General features: G+C 37.0%; 1 protein-coding gene across 13 annotated transcripts in view; it reads right to left on the bottom strand.

Moving 5' to 3' along the window:
- The window catches only part of FRS2 (fibroblast growth factor receptor substrate 2), a 115,754-nt gene that overhangs the window by 8,780 nt on the left and 88,713 nt on the right, over positions 1-18,261 (bottom strand). For 12 of the 13 annotated variants that reach the window (XM_055095891.2, XM_055095890.2, XM_055095895.2 and 9 more), the window contains 3 exons: positions 8,743-8,837; positions 1,923-2,014; positions 503-689 (listed from right to left, as the gene is read on the bottom strand). In XM_055095891.2, coding sequence (XP_054951866.1) covers positions 503-689; positions 1,923-1,988 — 253 coding nt within the window. In that variant the 5' untranslated portion in view covers positions 1,989-2,014; positions 8,743-8,837. Of the gene's footprint in view, positions 1-502; positions 690-1,922; positions 2,015-8,742; positions 8,838-9,259; positions 18,257-18,261 lie in introns of those variants that run through there. The other variant, XM_063593548.1, reaches the window with a different exon arrangement.

The raw sequence follows: 18,261 nt of genomic DNA, 5'->3' as shown, positions 1-18,261 counted from the left end.
CGCTAGTCTGTTTCTTAACAGCAGGGGGAGCCCAACTCACTATTCCAAGGTGATCATTTGCCATGTAACAGGCCCCTTGGAAAGCCCCTAGGTGTTTTCCAATTGTTATCTTGTTTAATTATTACAATAATTAAAAGATAGGTATTACCATTTCCCTTTTATAGAGAAGAAATTTAACATTCAATGGAAGTCCTGTAACTTGTCAAGGCCATTCAAGTAGTAGGTAGTAAAAAAATCAATGATAAAGACACTTTGTCAATTTAGCTGACCCAATCATTTACTGAAAAATCTTAAAGTTAACATGAGCCAAAATTTCTCACATAGACAATGTGCTTAATAAACAGTTGATAAATTAATACATAGTATACTATATCTTTCCTTAACAATCTGTTTATTTTGGGATTTTTTTCAGAAGAAAAATATTAATTTAATCTTTGTATACAGAATAGCTGAAAAAACAATTTCAAATACAATATTTGGGAAAAAAAAACAAAGGTTCTACCTTGTCCAGTTTGACACCTTCGACCACTTTCAAAAGAAAAGAGATTCGAGTCATAGCCATAGCGTCGCAGGCAGAGGTAGTGCCATTTTACTGAGTCACGTTTGCGGGTGTATAAAATCAGTTCTGTGTCTGTAAGTTCCATTATGCCAGAACCTAACTCATTCCCATCATCATCCACATTAATGACCTAAAAAAAGAAGGTGACAGTCATGCAAATATGTCACCAATTCGTCAGGAAAATGCATTGTTGCTAATTAGTTATTTGTAATTTGTTAGTTCATTCATCAACCAATGTGTGTATGAGGCACGGACTACGTAGCCGTGTAACACTCAGTTCAGATCTGTAAGAAATTTACATTCCCACTGGGGAAACAAAATGTAGAAACACAAAGTCAATACCACAAAAGTGTATGATTAATTGACAAATGAATGCAACAGAGGCTGCAGAAGGCAGGAACTGTGGTCTAAGGTTGTTGAGACACCTTCATTTAAGAGGAGGAGGGCCTTTAGCTGGACCGCTAGTATAAATAAATTTACGCAGAAAATAAAATCAGAGGGGAAATCTAGTGGGTCAGGAGATAAAGGGACATCATAAAGACACAATGTTAAAGCAGAACAAAAAAGTACCTTTCAAAGACACCAAAATAGATTGGCACAGAGTTCATATGAGGAAAAGCTTTGTACTGCTGAGCTTCAGAAAACGTCCAAAGACTAAGAGCAGTAGGTAACATTTAGGGAGAAGTTACTATTCCCCTGGGAGTAGGAAAAGAGCTTTACATGAATTTAACCCTCATAACAATCCTAGACTACATTGTACAAAAATGGAATTAAGACTCAGTAATAACGTAACCTGCCCAAGGTCACAAAGCTTATAAAGTGACAGACTTACACCTAGGTTTGTGTGATCAAGGCTATTCTTTGTAACAGATCGAGGTCAAATTATCAGACACAAAACAGCTATAGCAGCATTTAGCCTACAGGTAAAATAACACCACACAATTTTAGCAAAGAGGTTAGTGAATGATGAGAGAAGAAGATTAATTTGATGGTGACTACAGGATGAATCAGAGGGTGACTTGAGGTAGAGTCCAGTTAAGAAATCACACAGGCACACATGAAAATAATAACTGAAAGACAGATAGTGATGAGATTGAAAAGGCACCCCGTAAAATGGCATTTTAAAAACAGTATTACCAGAACGGTATGGCTAATTAGATACAGAGGACCGAAGGAAAACTTAAAAAAATTCCATACTGTAAGAAAATGTTGTCATCATTTATTAAATCAAGAAAGACAGGGTGGAAAGAAAGGGAAATAGAAAGGTTTGGTGATAAAAGCCAGAAATAAGATATGTTAAGTGAAATAAAAGAAGAACACCCAACTAGGCAGTAAGATATATAACTCAAACAGTTTTACTGACCTTAAACTTGTTCCGATGGTTATCTGGGACAGTGTCTTTATCTGGACAGCTACAACAGCTACCCATGGCTTCTTCAGAAGACCATGTGTGCACTACACGAAAAATAATTTGGAAAAATTTATTAGATGAAGGATACAAAAACTGTAAACAGAAAAAGACTTTAGAAATCATCTAACACAAACATTATTCTGATGCAGAAAATTAAGTCCAACAAGGTATATGGCTGCAGCTAGATTTTATACAACTAGCTAGTTGATTTTACTCAGTAATAATGAGAATACATTTTGTGAGGCATTAATAATGTCAAACAAATCTCAAATTTCTAGTTAAATTTGCAAAGGTCACCTATTCTAAAATCATCTAAAAAACAAACCAACTTAATGTCTCATATATAATATTACCTAAATAATTAATTTTTGTTCAAGAGTTAATAATGAAATTAACCCTTTGTGGCTTATCAGGAATTTCATGTCCTTCTTTAAAGAGAGAGAGAGACAGAGAGGGACAGAGAGAGAGAGACAGAGAGAGAGAGACAGACAGAGACACAGAGACAGGCAGGCAGGCAGGCAGGCAGGCAGACATTATGTTGCCCAAGGCTGGGCTCAAACTCCTGGGCTCAAGTGATCCTCCTGCCTCAGCCTCCTGAGTAGCTGGGACTACAGGACTACCAGACCTGGCTTGTTCTTTAAATAAAAAATCACCAAAGGGATGGTGAACTTCTGGCTTGGCAGGTATTTTGACTATTGTTACTCATTGCAGTATCTTTTATGTCTCCACAAGACAAGAGTTCATTGGTAATTAAAACAAAATCAAATTTCGAATAGTGCATTGGTAAGAGAGAAAGACAACTCAAAATTAAGCAGTAAAGTAACACACAGAATACTGGCAACACTGATATAGCATGTCTATTTAATACTCCTTTCCCATAGAAGGTTAGAGGTAAGTGGTTATATACCTGACATTGAGTGTTTAAGAACACTCCAACTGAGCAGACAAAACTCCAAAGCATCACTTACAAACAAGGGAAATAATCAGATAGAATATGACAATATATGAAAAAGGAGGAGGGAAGGAAGCACAGAAGCTACAAAACGTTACAAACATAAATTTGATTGAAGCTTGTTGAAAATTATTCAGTGGCTCTCCACTATCTTCAGTTTAACAGTATAAACTCTTCAGTATGATAGATCCGATCAGATACAATGTAATCCCTGTCTAACAGATCCAGTCTAGACTCTCCCTGCTTTCTGTTTCAAGCCCTATTCTTAGTCCTGTCAGAATAAACAAGCTGCAGTTTCCCCAGAGCATCTTGGTCTCTCACATCCTTCCAAGCTGCTCCCTTTCTGCTTCTTTCCTTTCTCAAGATTCAACTCAAAGTGCAGTTCCTCTAGGATGCTTTCCCTGACTCCAAGCAACTAGGCAAGTTATACTATTATGTATGACCGTCATGCATATGCTAACCCAAAGCACCCTGGGCTTCCTAGTATCATAGCATCTATCACACTTTGTACTGAGTAGAAATTGTGGCAGGTCTCTGTTTATCTGTCTTTTCTCCTTCATTGTGAGCCCCTTGTCAGCAAGGATGAACCTTACTCATTTTTACATTCCTAATACCTAACACAATACCTAGCATACAGAAGGTGCTATAGGACCTGTGATTTAAATGGACTGTATTAAACAAATGTGAAGGATCCCTAGCAGGTATAAGTATAAAGAAAATGAAAAAGTGTACTAGCGTATAAACCAAGAGTGTATATGATAACATATAATAGTAAAGTTAATTAAGACTCATGATATTTGGTATTTTTGCTTTAACTAATATGCCAGCTAAGTATCATAGTACAAGGACACATAAGTCACCATCTTTGTCTTTGAAGAGCTGTGAGTATCAAGTGGGAGAGAGAGAAAGAGAGAGAGAGAGATGTAAATAGATAATGCACTGTGATAAACCTTATATTAGGATATGAGCAGAGTACTGTGGGCACATGAAAGGGAACAACTAACTTTCTGGGTTAGGCAGGACAGGAAGCACTAATTGAGCTGGGATTTAAAAGAAGAGCAGAAACAACATGCTAAGCAAAATAAAGAGAAATAAGCACCTGAGACAGACAAAAGTCATGAAGTGTCACACCACATTCAGGAGAAAGTGAGGCGTTCAGTATGACTGGACTACAGGGTAGACTGGAAGACAAATGGGGCCCAACCATAAAGCAGCCTGAACAAGCTAGGGACATGTTCCCTAGATTTGAGACTTGATCTTCCAGTTAACTCGAAGATAGCCTGCCTCTAGTGTTCCCACAATAGAATGGCATAACTCTATTGTGGCCTTTATCGTACTCTATTGCAATGTTTATCTTTCTGCACCATCCACTTTGCTGTGATCTCTTTAAAGACAGGAAATCTTGTCTTGTTTATTTTCCAGGGCACTAAGCATACCAACTTACATGGCACATATTCTTTTTTTTTTAAATCCCCCAAGATGGAATTTCGCTCTTGTTGCTCAGGCTGGAGTGCTATGGCGTGATCTCGGCTCACTGCAATATCCGCCCCCCAGGTTCAAGAGATTCTCCTGCCTCAGACATGGCACATATTCTATAAACATTTAATTTTTTAAAAAATAGTAAATGTTTAATATTAATAAATTATAGGATGAGTAATATAAGAAATTTTAAGTAAAGGGATAATTGATAGAGACATTTTTTAAAAGTCTTCTTGAAAGTACATATTCGTTCTCCCCGACCTCCTTGTGAAATATGAAGAGCTAAAAGATTACTACAGTATGGCTTTTGCTTCAAAAGATGATGCTCCAAAGGAACGTTTTTAAACTTTTTTTTTCTCAAAAGGAGCAGGAAAATCATCCTTCCACTTGGCATCTTCATAAGCTACCTGTTAAGGTAGAACCTCTCGTGCTGGCAGGGATATACAGTTATGAGCCACATAACAATGTTTGGTTGGCAACAGACTACATATGACAGTGGTTCCCTGAGATTACAAGGGAGCTGAAAAATTCCTGTCAGCTACTGACACTATAGCTATCACAGCATCACAGTGCAACACATTATTCATGTGTTTGAGATAATGCTGGTATAAAAAAAACCTACTGCACTGCCAGTGTATAAAACTATAGCACATTCAATTATGTATAGTACGTAATACTTGATAATGATAAATGACTATGTAATTGGTTTATGTATTTACTATACTATGTATCTCACTATTGTATCAGAGTATACTCCTTCTACTTATTAAAAAAAAATTAACTGTAAAACAGCCTCAGGCAAGTCCTTCAGGAGGTATTCCAGAAGAAGGTGCAGTTTTCCTAGATGACAGCTCCATGTTATTGCCCCTGAAGACTTTCCAGTGGGACAAGATGGAGGAGAAGAAGACAGTGATATGGATGATTTTCACCCTGTATAGGCCCATGCTAATGTGTGTGTTTGTGTCTTTGTCTTAGTTTTTAACAGAAGTTTTAAAGGTTAAAAAAAAAATTAAAAATTTTAAAAACAGAAAAAAATCTTAAAGGATATAAAAAAATACTTCTGTACTGCTGTAGAATGTGTGTGTTTTAAGCTAAATATTATAAGAGAGTCAAAAAGTTTCAAAAAATTAAAAGGTTATAAAGTAAAAAAGTTACAGTAAGCTAATTTATTATTGAAGAAAAAATTATTTAAACAAACAGCGTAGCCTAAGAGTACAGTTTTATAAAGCCTACAGTAGTGTACGATAACATTCTAGGCCTTCACATTCACTCACCACCCACTAACCAACTCACCCAAGAGCAACTTCCAGTTCTGTAACCTCCATTCATGGCAAGTGCCTTATACAGGTGTACCATTTTTTCTCTTTTATAGTTTTCTTACTGTACCTTTTCTATGTTTAGAAATGCAGATACTTACCATTGTGTTACAACTGCCTATAGTATTCAGTACAGTAATGTTGCTCAGATTTGTTGAGTAGGAGCTATAGGCTATACCATATATCCTAGGTGTATAGTAGGCTATACCATTTAGGTTTGTGTAAGTACACCCTATGACGTTTGCGCAGTGACGAAACTGTCTAATGACACATTTCTCAGAATGAATCTCCACCATTAAGTGATATATGAGTGGCAGTGCAACCTACTTGGGGACTCTATCCACACTGAATGTTTGAGTTCAATACAACAATAATTAATGAAATGCCTAATATGTGATATGAAAGCCTTGTATGCCATGCCAAAGAGAAAGGAATTTATCCTACACATGATGGAAAACCACTGATGTATTTTAAGTAGAAAAGTGAGACGGTCAGAAGTGCATTTTAAATAAACATATGTATGATAAATTTAAGTAGGAGTTTAGCTCAGAGGAAAGAAAATCAGTTTGGGATTATTAAAAAATGAAATATTATAAAAACCTAAAACAAGAGCAGCAATGGTAGGAATGAAGAAGAAAAGAATAAATTTAAGGAACATTTAAGAGGAAAAGTCAGTGGCACCAAAGAACTGACTTGACATAATGGAAAACAGAGGCAGTTTCCAGCATGGCAGACGAAGGGTGCCAGGGTTCTATTACCTGAGATACAAAAAACTGTAGTCTTCAAGAGGAAGTGATAATGATTTGTTCAGATATGTTAAACTGAGAGCCCAGGGAAATGTCCAAGTGCAATAGTTAAGTACATAAGTATGTGTTTGAGGGAGAAGGTAAAACATTAGAACACATGTCACATTTTAAGCTCTTGAACACTGGCTCAAGGATAGTATGAAGACTGGTCTGTGGTTGAAATTCTGGGGAAATACAAATGTGTTTAAATACAGGAGTAGAGAGAAGCCAGTGAAGGAATTAAAAAAAAAAAAAAAGATCAGAATAGTACAAACTAAGAAAAGTAAGCATCAAGCAGGAGGGCACCATCCATGGCAGAGACAGATGCCAAATTACAATGAGCAAGTGGAAGATAAAGAGGTAACCCCTAGAGGATGGAAACTGGTCTTTGAAGAACTGGTTGAGAAAATAAAGAATAGAGAGGGCTAGGGTGTGAATATATTCAAAAGAGAATACATTACTTGAGTTACGTATTTTAAGATGACATAGATTTATGCAGGCTTATAATCAGTAGGTCAAGAAAGTTTAAAAACATAGGAAAAACAAAGAAAAGAGAAGGGCTAATTGATGGATCAAGACAGAGGGGGATACTAGAGATGAGTTCCAGGGCCCAGATTGAGAGGTTTACCCAGAGAAGGAGGAATGCTTCATTCTCTGAGGAGAGAGGAAAGATACAAGGGTGGGTGGAATATAGAAAAGAGGCTGAAGTAGGTAATATTTATCACCCTGCATTTCCTTTGTAAAAGAGAACGCAAGGCTTGTAGAATGAGGGACTTGAGAATGGCAGGATTAGTCACCGAGGAGCTACCCAAGAAAAGAGAGCAGGATTATTAAGTAGGCTGAGATGAGAACTCAGCAGAGGCTGCAGAGGCTGCAGAGGCAAGATTATGCTGTTTTGCTAGCAGTGCTCAGCAGTCCACAGGATAGACAGTTCAACTGAGCCACGGTCAGAGGGTAAGAGGGCAAGGATACTAAAGTATGTTGGCAATACAGGGGTTTGAAGTGACAGATCATCACATCCAGTCAGGAAAGAAGTAAAGAAAGAAGAGAGCTAACAAAATACAAAATGGGGCAAAACCCCAAAACGAAACAAAACAAAAAAACAGGTGGCCTCAGTAAGGCTAAAGAACAGGCTTAGCATGAGTGAGGGATAGACACAGCTGGAACATAGGCAGTTGTGGCCAATCTTCCAATTCCTGAAAGGAAACTTCTTTAATGTGAAGTTTTCATCCACATATCTGATTCTTTCTCCTAAACCACAAACTCTGAGGCAAGGGAAAAGGCTAGATACTAGATATTCTGCATTTATGACCACCAGATTAATATTTGAAGACTACATCTGAGCTATGTGACACCTAATAATATGCATTAATATTGTAAACACTTCAGGAACAACCATGTGATCTCATTTGCATACACTCCTCCAAGTTTGTAACTCAGCAAAAACACAAATGATTTTATTATGCTCACTCAAGACAGCAACATACAAAAGTAAGCAGGGTACATTTAAGAACAAAAGGTAGGCCGGGTGTGGTGGCTCACACCTGTAATCCCAGCACCTTGGGAGGCTGTCGTGGGAGGACTGCTTAATTAAGCCCAGGAGTTCAAGACCAGCCTGGGCAACACAGTGAGACTCTGTCTCCATAAAAAATAGAAAATTAGCTGGGCATAGTGGCACACACCTGTAGTCCCAGCTACTTGGGAGGTTGAGGTGAGAGGATCACTTAAACCCAGGTGGTCGAGGCTGCAGTGAGCTATGATATGCCACTGCACTCCAAGCCTGGGCGACAAAGCAAGGTTCTGTCTCAAAAAATAAAATTAAATTAAAATTAAATTAAATTAAAAATAAAAATAAAATAAAAGGTAGCTTTTGTTTGGGAAGAGCAATGCTATAACAAGTTTGCTGAATACTTTAAATTAGTAAACATGTCTTAGTTAATTAAAGCCATTTATCTTCATCCTTTGGGAGCAGGGGGGTGGTGTCAGCAATCAGGAAGAAAAATGGTTGCAGTTCAAGAAAACATTATTAAATTCTCTCATTAAAAAATTATAGGCCAGGAGTGGTGGCTCACGCCTGTAATCCTAACACTTTGGGAAGCTGAGGTGGAGAATCGCTTGAGCTCAAGAGTTAGAAACCACCTGGGCAACATAACAGGACCTCATCTGTATTTAAAATAAAAATAAAAAATAATTGTAAATGTAGGCTTAGTGATGTAAAAAATAAATAAACTTCAACTTACCTAGATCTGGCCATTAATATTCTTAGCCTCTGCTGCAGCATCAGGAGTTTAATCATATTTCAAAATACCATGTTTTCTTTGTTTGCTGATTTAACCTAAAAACAGAATAAAAACATTGAGAATTTCTCATTTCTAAAGAATAATATTCCTTATGAGCTTTCTGGCAGTACAGTTAGTTCAGTTAATCTATTTAAACAAACTCAAAAGTCTAAAAGATTGAATAAAAAGTATTTAACATATAACATCAATTTTAAAAAGTAATATAATATGCACATGTTATCATTCTTTTTCAGAAGAAAAAGTAAAAATGTGATAGTCTAAGTTCTATGATGTTTCTGGCTTCTCTACTACAGCTATAATACTTGCACAACTCACTTCTCTATACTTATCTCCATAGCTGTAAAATGAGGGGTTAGATTAAACCACCTCTAAGGTTCCATTCCACCGCTAAAAACCCATTTTAGCCAGTAGCAGACTAATTCTCCATCCCCAGTGACATTTCCTAAACCTCACTCACCATAATTCCTCTTGAAGAGCTGTCTTCAAAATCCATCCCCCATATCTTCCTATTCCACAAGACCCCTCCAAAACCAGTTCAGAAAAATCAGTAAATCAGAAAATCAACGTATGAACAAGCATGCCACAGAATCACAGAACAGTGACATTACAGTGATAAATTACAGTCCAGAGTTACAAGAGATTTCAATATATTTTTGAAAAATTTCTGGTCAATTTATTTACCCTTCACAGCACAAAAAAACTCAAACTCACTCAAACAGGGACACTAAAATTTACTGAAAACCTACTCTGTACCAGGCATTTTATTAGGGGTTATGGGAATAGTCTCATTTTAATCTACATATTAACTAGAGAATATGATTGATAGCCAAAATGAACATTTCCAAAACCATGTACCCACAGTCAACAATTTCAACTCTGAACTTCAATTTTATATATAAAATCAGCATGCCAGGTGTTGGCTTACACTCCTTGTGAGATGCTGCTACATCTCACTTTAAGGTGGGTGGCAATCCTGTCCCTCTTCTTTATTATCCCTTTCTTTTCTCCAGGAGCTCAAATATACGCCATGCTTTATCTCTGGCTTGGAAAACTGCCCAGGGCTGAACTGATTCTACCATAAACCACTTCTTTTAGGTGAATATATACTCTCTTTGCCCGACTCTTTTAAAATGTATTCTAGGGGACTTTGGCCAATTAAGTCAGAAATATCTCTATTCCTCTCATTCTTCATTCCACTTATAAGCATTCTCCAACCCTTATCCTGCAATGAATTTAATGACTGCACATAAAATTAAGAGAAATGATAGTGATCTACCTATTAACTATCAATGAAAAGTCATAAGCTTTGAAATGAAGTTAAACATATTAAAGAATCAGTGTACCAACTCATTAAGCTCTTAAAAACATTAAAAAGTCCCTACATGAATTTCCAGAAATTAATCTCTTGAGAATCAATATTTATTCAATTTTATTGTTTAATTATTTTGATTAATGCTGCCAATGTATTGCAGAGTTTTTGCTTGCTTTTACTGTTTTTCAGTGCAAATATCCAGCATGTCAGTTGTATCAGGGAGTAAAGATTTTTTGTGCCTCATTTAGAAGGATACTTTTTACAAGAAAACACATTCTGTGTTCCAAGCAACTGACATACCAAAGTACTCCTGGAATGAACATAACCCAATGGACCGTGGGTGTCCATTGGATGCCTCAGACACTCTCTAAGACTTCTTAACCCCCTTTGGTTTCTTCCCACTGTTGGAAGACTAAGAACTAAAAGATAATTAGGAGACAGTAAGGGAAGAGGTGGTTATGGGCACTATATGGAACTATAATCTTACTGTTTTTTAACACCAGTATTTTTATATAAAATAGGTATATATAACTGCATTGACTATGATACTTAGTAAAAAAGAAAACAATTTTACCAAGAGGCTAAAAATTACACTAAATGCTGTCTACCACCACCCTATTTTTCTATAGCAAACTAATTTACCTTACTGTATGCCACACATAGAGTCATTTGGATTATCTCATTTAATCCAAACAACCAATCAGGTACATACTACCATTATTTCTGTGTTCCAAATAAGGAAACCAAGGCTTAAAAGGGTTAGGTAGCTTTCCCAAGGTCAAGAACTTATCAGAAGGGCTAGACTTAAATTTTGATCTGACACCAAAGCCCAATCACTTATGAATTAATACACACAAAAATCTTAAAACAGTGTTTAACATATAGTAAGCACTAGTACATGTTAGCTGTGAAAACAACAATACTTTGTTATTTTACAATGCTGCATGCCTTTGACCGTCAGTCAACCTTTCTGTGCCTACATTCCCTCATTTGTAAGATTAGGACACCCACTTCACAGAGCTACTATGAAAACCAAAAAAAACTCTGGATATAAAGATATTTCTAAAATTAATAGCATTTTAAAAGACAAGGCATTATTATATCACCATTACAGGTAAAATTCTGTCTCTTATTTCACAAAGAAGACGTTTGCACTGTAAGCACAGAAAATCTAGAACTTAAGCACATCCTTATAACAAGTATTACATTAATAAATTTAGTAAAGCTGTCCTAAATTATTCTAAATATGATTCTTGCAGAATGACATGGAAAGAGAACACTGAACTCTATTCACAAGTATGATTATAAATTTGGTGCTTAGGAAGGTATATGTGCTCTTTTGGTTCACTAGCAATGAGGGGGAATTTGGCTTATACTACAGTAATTTTGTTCAAATACAACCAGGAAAGAATGTCTATAGTTACAAGCACAGCAACATAACTAAATTTGGGGCACAGAAAACTGCCATGTTTTATTATATTAAAACAATCAAGAGGATGGCATTCAAAAACTGTGTTGTGTCCACGGTCTGGTTGTTTTTTTTTTTTAAACCATTGGGTAGGTCTTTTAATATACACATTAATTTCCTGTTAATTCTTAACACTGACAAAGATTTCTGAATTATTTATATTATTCTGAAAAAGAGTTAAAAAAAAAAAAGCTAAGGAGGGGAGATTCTCAGTACAGTCTGCTAGTTGCCTTAAATCAGAGCCATTATGTCAAAAGCAAGGACATCTGCAACAGTTCCCTTGTTAGGTGAAAATTTAAAGTACACACCTATACACAAAACTACAAAGGTACGTGACTATTTTTAAGCATCCATCCATGAATATGGTTGTATTTGCACATTCCTAAACAGATCTTTCCTTAGTTTTTTTTAATCTGAGGGCAATGTTGATGAACTGCTTCATAATTCATAACCCTCCACTCACCCCCTCTTTTTAACTCTTGAAAAAAATCAATTACATTACTTACAAATCACTTCAATATCTGGTACCTTAATTTCTGGCAATTATATCTAATCAAAATTCCCTGAACTGCAATTTAAACCAGATTCCTCTCATTTCTCTATAAAAGATAAGTAAAACCAGTATGATCAAGAAAGATTAAGCATATGCTTATGTATATTTAAACTGTCATCAATTCACTTTTCTGTGGATAAATCTAAAATATTAATAAAGTGGCATTTCTTTTAAGAGGGGTCTATGTTGCCCAGGCTGGTCTCGAACTTCTGGGCTCAAGCAATCCTCCCACTTCAGCCTCCCAAAGTGCTGGGATTACAGGTGTGAGCCACTTTGCCCAGCCTAAAGTGGCATTTCTTTATTTCAGGCATAGTTGCTTGAATTAAGCTAACAAAAGGTTACTTAGCAGATAAAAATGATTTTTAAGCAACTATCAATATTAAAGAGAAAACTAAACAATGAATTAATTCATTTCCCTATCCATACACTGAGGCATTCTACTAAGTATTTTCTGAGCACCTATTCTGTGTGTCAGGCACTGAGTTAAGTGCTAGAAATAAAGATAAAGGACACATTCCCTGACTCCAAGGAGCTTACTGTCTAGTGGGAGAGACAGATAAGAAAATGAGTATGTGGCAGAATTGCAGACCCATGTGCTGGTGCTATCAAAACATTCAATACAGAACAGAAGGAAAGACAGAAATAAGCATCAAAAAAGTCTCCCTGGGAAAGCTGGTCCCTATACTGAGTCCTGAAAGGTGGATGGGAGTTAGCTAGGGCAGGGGCAATCCAAATTAAGAAGAAAGCATGCAAAACCCCCCAAACCTAAAACAACACGGCCTCCTCCAGGAGAACCAGGTAGTTCCTTAGAGCTGGAATGTAGGGTGTGCATGGGAAAATATTAGGAGATAGGTAGGAAAGAAGGCACATGGCCATTTCACCAAGGGTCAGTTCGTACTACTGAGGGTAATTCACATTTCCCCTTAAAATCTTACATAAACCACTAATGTCCTACCAGAATACTTTCCCATGGAGGCAGAAAATTGAGATTACATACAAGAAGAATTTAACTTAACATTGGTAAGAATACAATTAATAGTGTTTTACTGTCTGTGATGTCCAAAGTCTAACCTTCAAGGCACAACATCCATTTATAAACATTCCCCCGACAGCAACTGGACTTGCAGTGTCACTGTACAATGACCTGAACGTCAGATTCCCTCTTCCCTTCTAGACCCAGAAAACTCACACACTTTAACCCCATATCTCACAGTGAATCTGACAAAGTCCCTTTTAATCATGTATTTTGTTTTTTAGGAACAGAAATCCAACAATATATATATAGAGATTCATTTGTTTGTGGGTAAAACAACACACACACACATATATATAAAACAATTTTGTGTGGGTATTTGGCAAATACTAAGAAAATGTTACTAAAATAGTTTGCTAAAAAACTAGCTTTTTAAAAAAAGAAAAAGCTAAAATGGAAGATGATACAAAATACTATCCCTGCCTTTAGTAGTGTTGGTCATAACTCTATCTTGGAGTCATTGTTAATCTTGGTACGTATCTATAGGAAGAAACACTGGTGATGAAATTTAGACAATTAAATTGGAGCGCCCATAATGTCTGCCCTAAGATATGTGCAAATCCAGCAGATGAGTCACTCTGTCTTAGCTAATTCAATAAGGTCATCAGTACCAAGGGCAACAATCCTAGCGCGCATGCACCTGCACACGCACGCACGCACGCACACACACACACACACACACAAAATCAACCTTCAGAACTCTCAAAGAAACTCTTAGTTTAGTATAAAAACATATACAGGGAAATCAAATACCATCCTCTAGCAACACCAAAAGGATGAACATTCTATATGAGCAATCACACAGCTCTCTCCACTAAAAATTCACAGATCGCACCACAGAAAGCAAAGGTGTGTGCTTTTAAGGTAGCAGTAAGAAAGCAGAGGTACTCTCTAGAAAACGATTATCATTAACTCTGAAAATCTGAATGAATAGATTTGATCTCATAGAGTCAGTGCATTCAGTTTTCTGTAAACATTGTAGATCAAAATTCCATGTTTTTATTCTTTAGCTCAGTGATAATTTCTATGTATTAATCTTACAACTGTGTCAAATTAATAAAGGGTCACTTAACCTTCATAATAAACCTCTAGTTTAGAAATTTATTAATAAACACTAATCCCTTAGCAGGGACAGAACTCTAGCATAATAAATACTTAACTTATGAAAAACACATATCATACAAAATCTTTAACCCAATACCCATTTACTAAAAAATACTGTGAAATTCAAAGGAATTGTTATTTCCCAAATAAATGCCAAGTTGTTCTTAATGTAATCACTAAGTAACTTAAAATCAATTCAGTTTTTTCTATTACACTCATGTTTATAGGCAATGAAGTTTTTACTAAACTGAGCAACTGTAGGAGGTAAAACCACAGTACGAATTTTATAATATTTTCCTTAATATGGTATACCTAATAGTTCTTAAAAAGCATTTGGCTTCATGGCTTTATTTTTTAAAACAACAAAATTTAAATCCAAGTCACTCTAATTTCAAGATTCATGTTAAATACACAAACTAATATTATTCAAACCATAAACATCAATAAAACACTAAAAGACATGTAAGAAAATCCCTAGGCATCTTCACTTTTTATATATGATACTTTAACCTAGAACTAAATAAACATTAATGTTGGATAACAGAAAAGTAAACAAAAGCTGGTCACGATGGCTCACGCCTGTAATCCCAGCACTTTGGCCAAGGCAGGCAGATCACTTGAGGTCAGAAGTTCAAGACCAGTTTGGCCAACACAATGAAACCCCGTCTCTATACAAAAATTAGCCGGGTGCGATGGTACACGCCTGTAGTCCCAGCTACTCAGGGGACTGAGACATGTGAATCGCTTGACCCTGGGAGGCGGAGGCTGCAGTGAGCTGAGATCGCGCCATTGCACTCCAGGCTTGGTAACAGAGTGAGACTTAAAAAAAAGAAAGAAAGAAAGAAAGAAAAGTAAATTAAAAGATATTTTTCAAAACTGAACATAGAAAAGTATAAGCACAATTTACTATAAATCTGTATTTCCAAACTCAGGTGGATATGATGTTACTAGACTAATATTAAAAGTCTAAATATGGGCCAGGTGTGCTGGCTTACGCCTGTAATCCCAGTACTTTGGAAGACTGAGGCAGGAGGATTGCTTGAGGCCAGGACTTTGAGACCAGCCTGTGCAACATAGCAGGACATCATCTCTAATTTTTTTTTAAAGTCTAATATTGACTATGTGCACATGAAATGTGTATACCATGTGTACACCGCCCCCCCGCCACACACACACTGATCAAAAGAAGCTATGCCAAATGCCAAGCAACTATAACCCCCAAAACAAACTGTTTCACAAATAGCTCATTTAAATGTTTCTGCATTTAAATCAACCTAAAATATTGTTAAATATATTCTCAAAGAAAACTAAATTTGCCTATTTATTCTCTACTTCTAGAGCAGTGCACTCAAAATATCTGTTACAATCTAACACACCCGATTCAAGTATCCCACTAATAAAAATGTTTGTTCTGTATAGTCATCCCTTGGTGTATCTGGGTATTGGTTCCAGTGCCTCTGTATGGACCAAAACACGTGCACACTCAAGTGCCACAGTCATCCCTGTGGAATCTGTGTGTATGAAAAGTCAGCCCTTTGTATATGGAAATTTCGCATCCCACAAATACTTTCTGGTTGACAAAATCCATCTATAAGTGGATCCATACGGTTCAAACCCTGTGTTGTTAAAGGGTCAATTGTATATACGTTTTGTAACATTCCCCCTCATGAAATGCCAACAACAAAAAGTTTACCAGAAAAGTTTGCATCCGAGCACATCTATCCCTGTGATTAACTTTTACAGAGCTCTTAAAATAAGTATTGATCAAAAGCTATTTAATGACAAAGACAAAATGTTCATGATATAAAATTAAGTATAAGAAAAAAGGGCTGGGCACAGTGGCTCATGCCTGTAATCCAGCACTTTGGGAGGCTGAGGCGGGCAGATCACCTAAGGTTAGGAGTTTGAGACCAGCCTGGCCAACATGATGAAACCCCATCTCTACTAAAAATACAAAAATTAGCCAGGCGTGGTGGCACATGCCTGTAATCCCAGCTACTCAGGAGGCTGAGTCAGGAGAATTGTTTGAGCCTGGGAGGCAGAAGTTGCAGTGAGCTGAGATTGCGCCACTGCACTCCAGCCTGGGTGACAGTGAGACTCCGTCTCAAAAAAAAGAAAAACGAAAAAAGGTAAAAAAAAAAACTATTATTAAAAAAAATAAAGCTGGGCTGAGCACGTGGTTCACACCTACAATCCCAGCACTTTAGGAGGCCAAGTAGGCAGGACTGCTTGAGCCCAGGAATTCAAGATCAGCCTGGGCAACTTAGTGAGATCCTGTCTCTACAAAAAAAAAAAAAAAAAAATTAGCTGGGCGTGGTGGCGAACGCCTGTAATCCCAGCTACTGGGGAGGCTGAGGTGAGAGGATCGCTTGAGTCCAGGAGGCCAACAGTGCAGTGAGCTGTGATCATGCCACTGCACTCTAGCCTGGGCAACAGTGTAAGACACTGTCTCAAAACAACAAACCACGAAATGCAATATGTATCCCTAGGTTGGATCCTGGAACAGAAAAAGAACATTAGAAAAACAGAAGAAATGTAAATAGTCTGTAGTTTAGTTAATAGTATTGTACTAGTATTAATTTCTTAGTTTTGACAAATATGTCACGGTTATGTAAGATGTTAACATTAGGGGAAGCTAGGTGAAGGGTATATGGGAATCTCTGTACTATCTTTGCAACTTAACATTCTAAAATTATTCTACAAAATTTTATTTTAAAAGTTGCTCTTCACACCCAGTAGCAAACTTGAGAGGATTTGCATTTTTAAAAAATAATGTTTTACACCTATTTTTCTCTCCCCTACCTCCACATAAAATACATAAACCCACAAAAAGAGACTAGATGAACACACCCTAAAATGTTAACACTGATTCATTTGGTGGTAGAATGAAAAGGATTTTTTTCTTTTTATGTTTTCTAGTGTTTGAATAGCTTTTATAATCAATGAATTATTAACTAAAGAAAATACAAATCAATACTTACTGAAGGGTTCTTTAGAAACAAAAGCTGTAAGTGTCTAAGCAGAGCCCAAAAGCAGACTACATACAAAACACGTTTGGGCAGACTGTGAAGAACACAGTGGCCAAGGGAAACTGCCAGGAGCATTTAAGTAGGGAAACTCTAATGAGTAAATGCTGGAAACCTGCCAACAAGCAGAACTTAACATCTACTCTCAGGTTAAAGTGCCTGAGGCCAACAAGCTATGCTCAAAATTCACATCTTAGGGGAATGAATGTCTTGAAAAGCCCCCAATACTATGAATTCATGGAGATACACAGCCTGGGTTTACTTCAAACATAAATAATGCAGCTGGACACCTGGTATGCAACTGCCCACTGAGAACTCCTAGAGACAGTCTTCAGTACCACAATATGTTCCCAAAGTTTTTCTTCCCTACTTCTTTCCTAACACCTCCCTACCACCTACGCCCATTCCTTAGCCCTAAGGCCTAAAAATGGCACCCTGGTGCCATCTAGCAACATGGGTAGAATTATCTAGGTCTAGAGACCACTGGAATTACAGAATCAAATCCTATTTCAGATGTGTAACAGATGCCTCCCAAAAGTTGTTTTTTTTTTTTTCCTGATACTTTCAAGGAAAAATATGTTCTAGTAATTCCATTAAGCCATAAGAAGGGAAAATTTAATCAACAATATTCTCCAATCAAAATTTAAAGGTACAATCATATTGTCCCTTAAAGAAAGTGCTAGTGCAATCAGATTACATTTTGATAAGAAATTTCTTCTAAGCTGTAATCAGCGTAACTGACATAGGTTGCAAGCTCCTCCTAAAATAGCTCCAAGTGGGCCAGGCGCAGTGGCTCATGCCTGTAATCCCAGCACTTTGGGAGGCTGAGGCAGGCGGATCATGAGGTGAGCAGTTCGAGACCATCCTGGCTAACACAGTGAAACCCCGTCTCTACTAAAAATACAAAAAATTAGCCGGGCGTGGAGGTGGGCGCCTGTAATCCCAACTACTCGGGAGGCTGAG

The sequence above is a fragment of the Pan paniscus genome, chromosome 10 (genome assembly GCF_029289425.2).
Source record: "Pan paniscus chromosome 10, NHGRI_mPanPan1-v2.0_pri, whole genome shotgun sequence".
NCBI classification, from domain to species: domain Eukaryota; kingdom Metazoa; phylum Chordata; class Mammalia; order Primates; family Hominidae; genus Pan; species Pan paniscus.
Note: the sequence above shows the minus strand (reverse complement) of the source record. Positions and strands in the feature narration are given on the sequence as shown.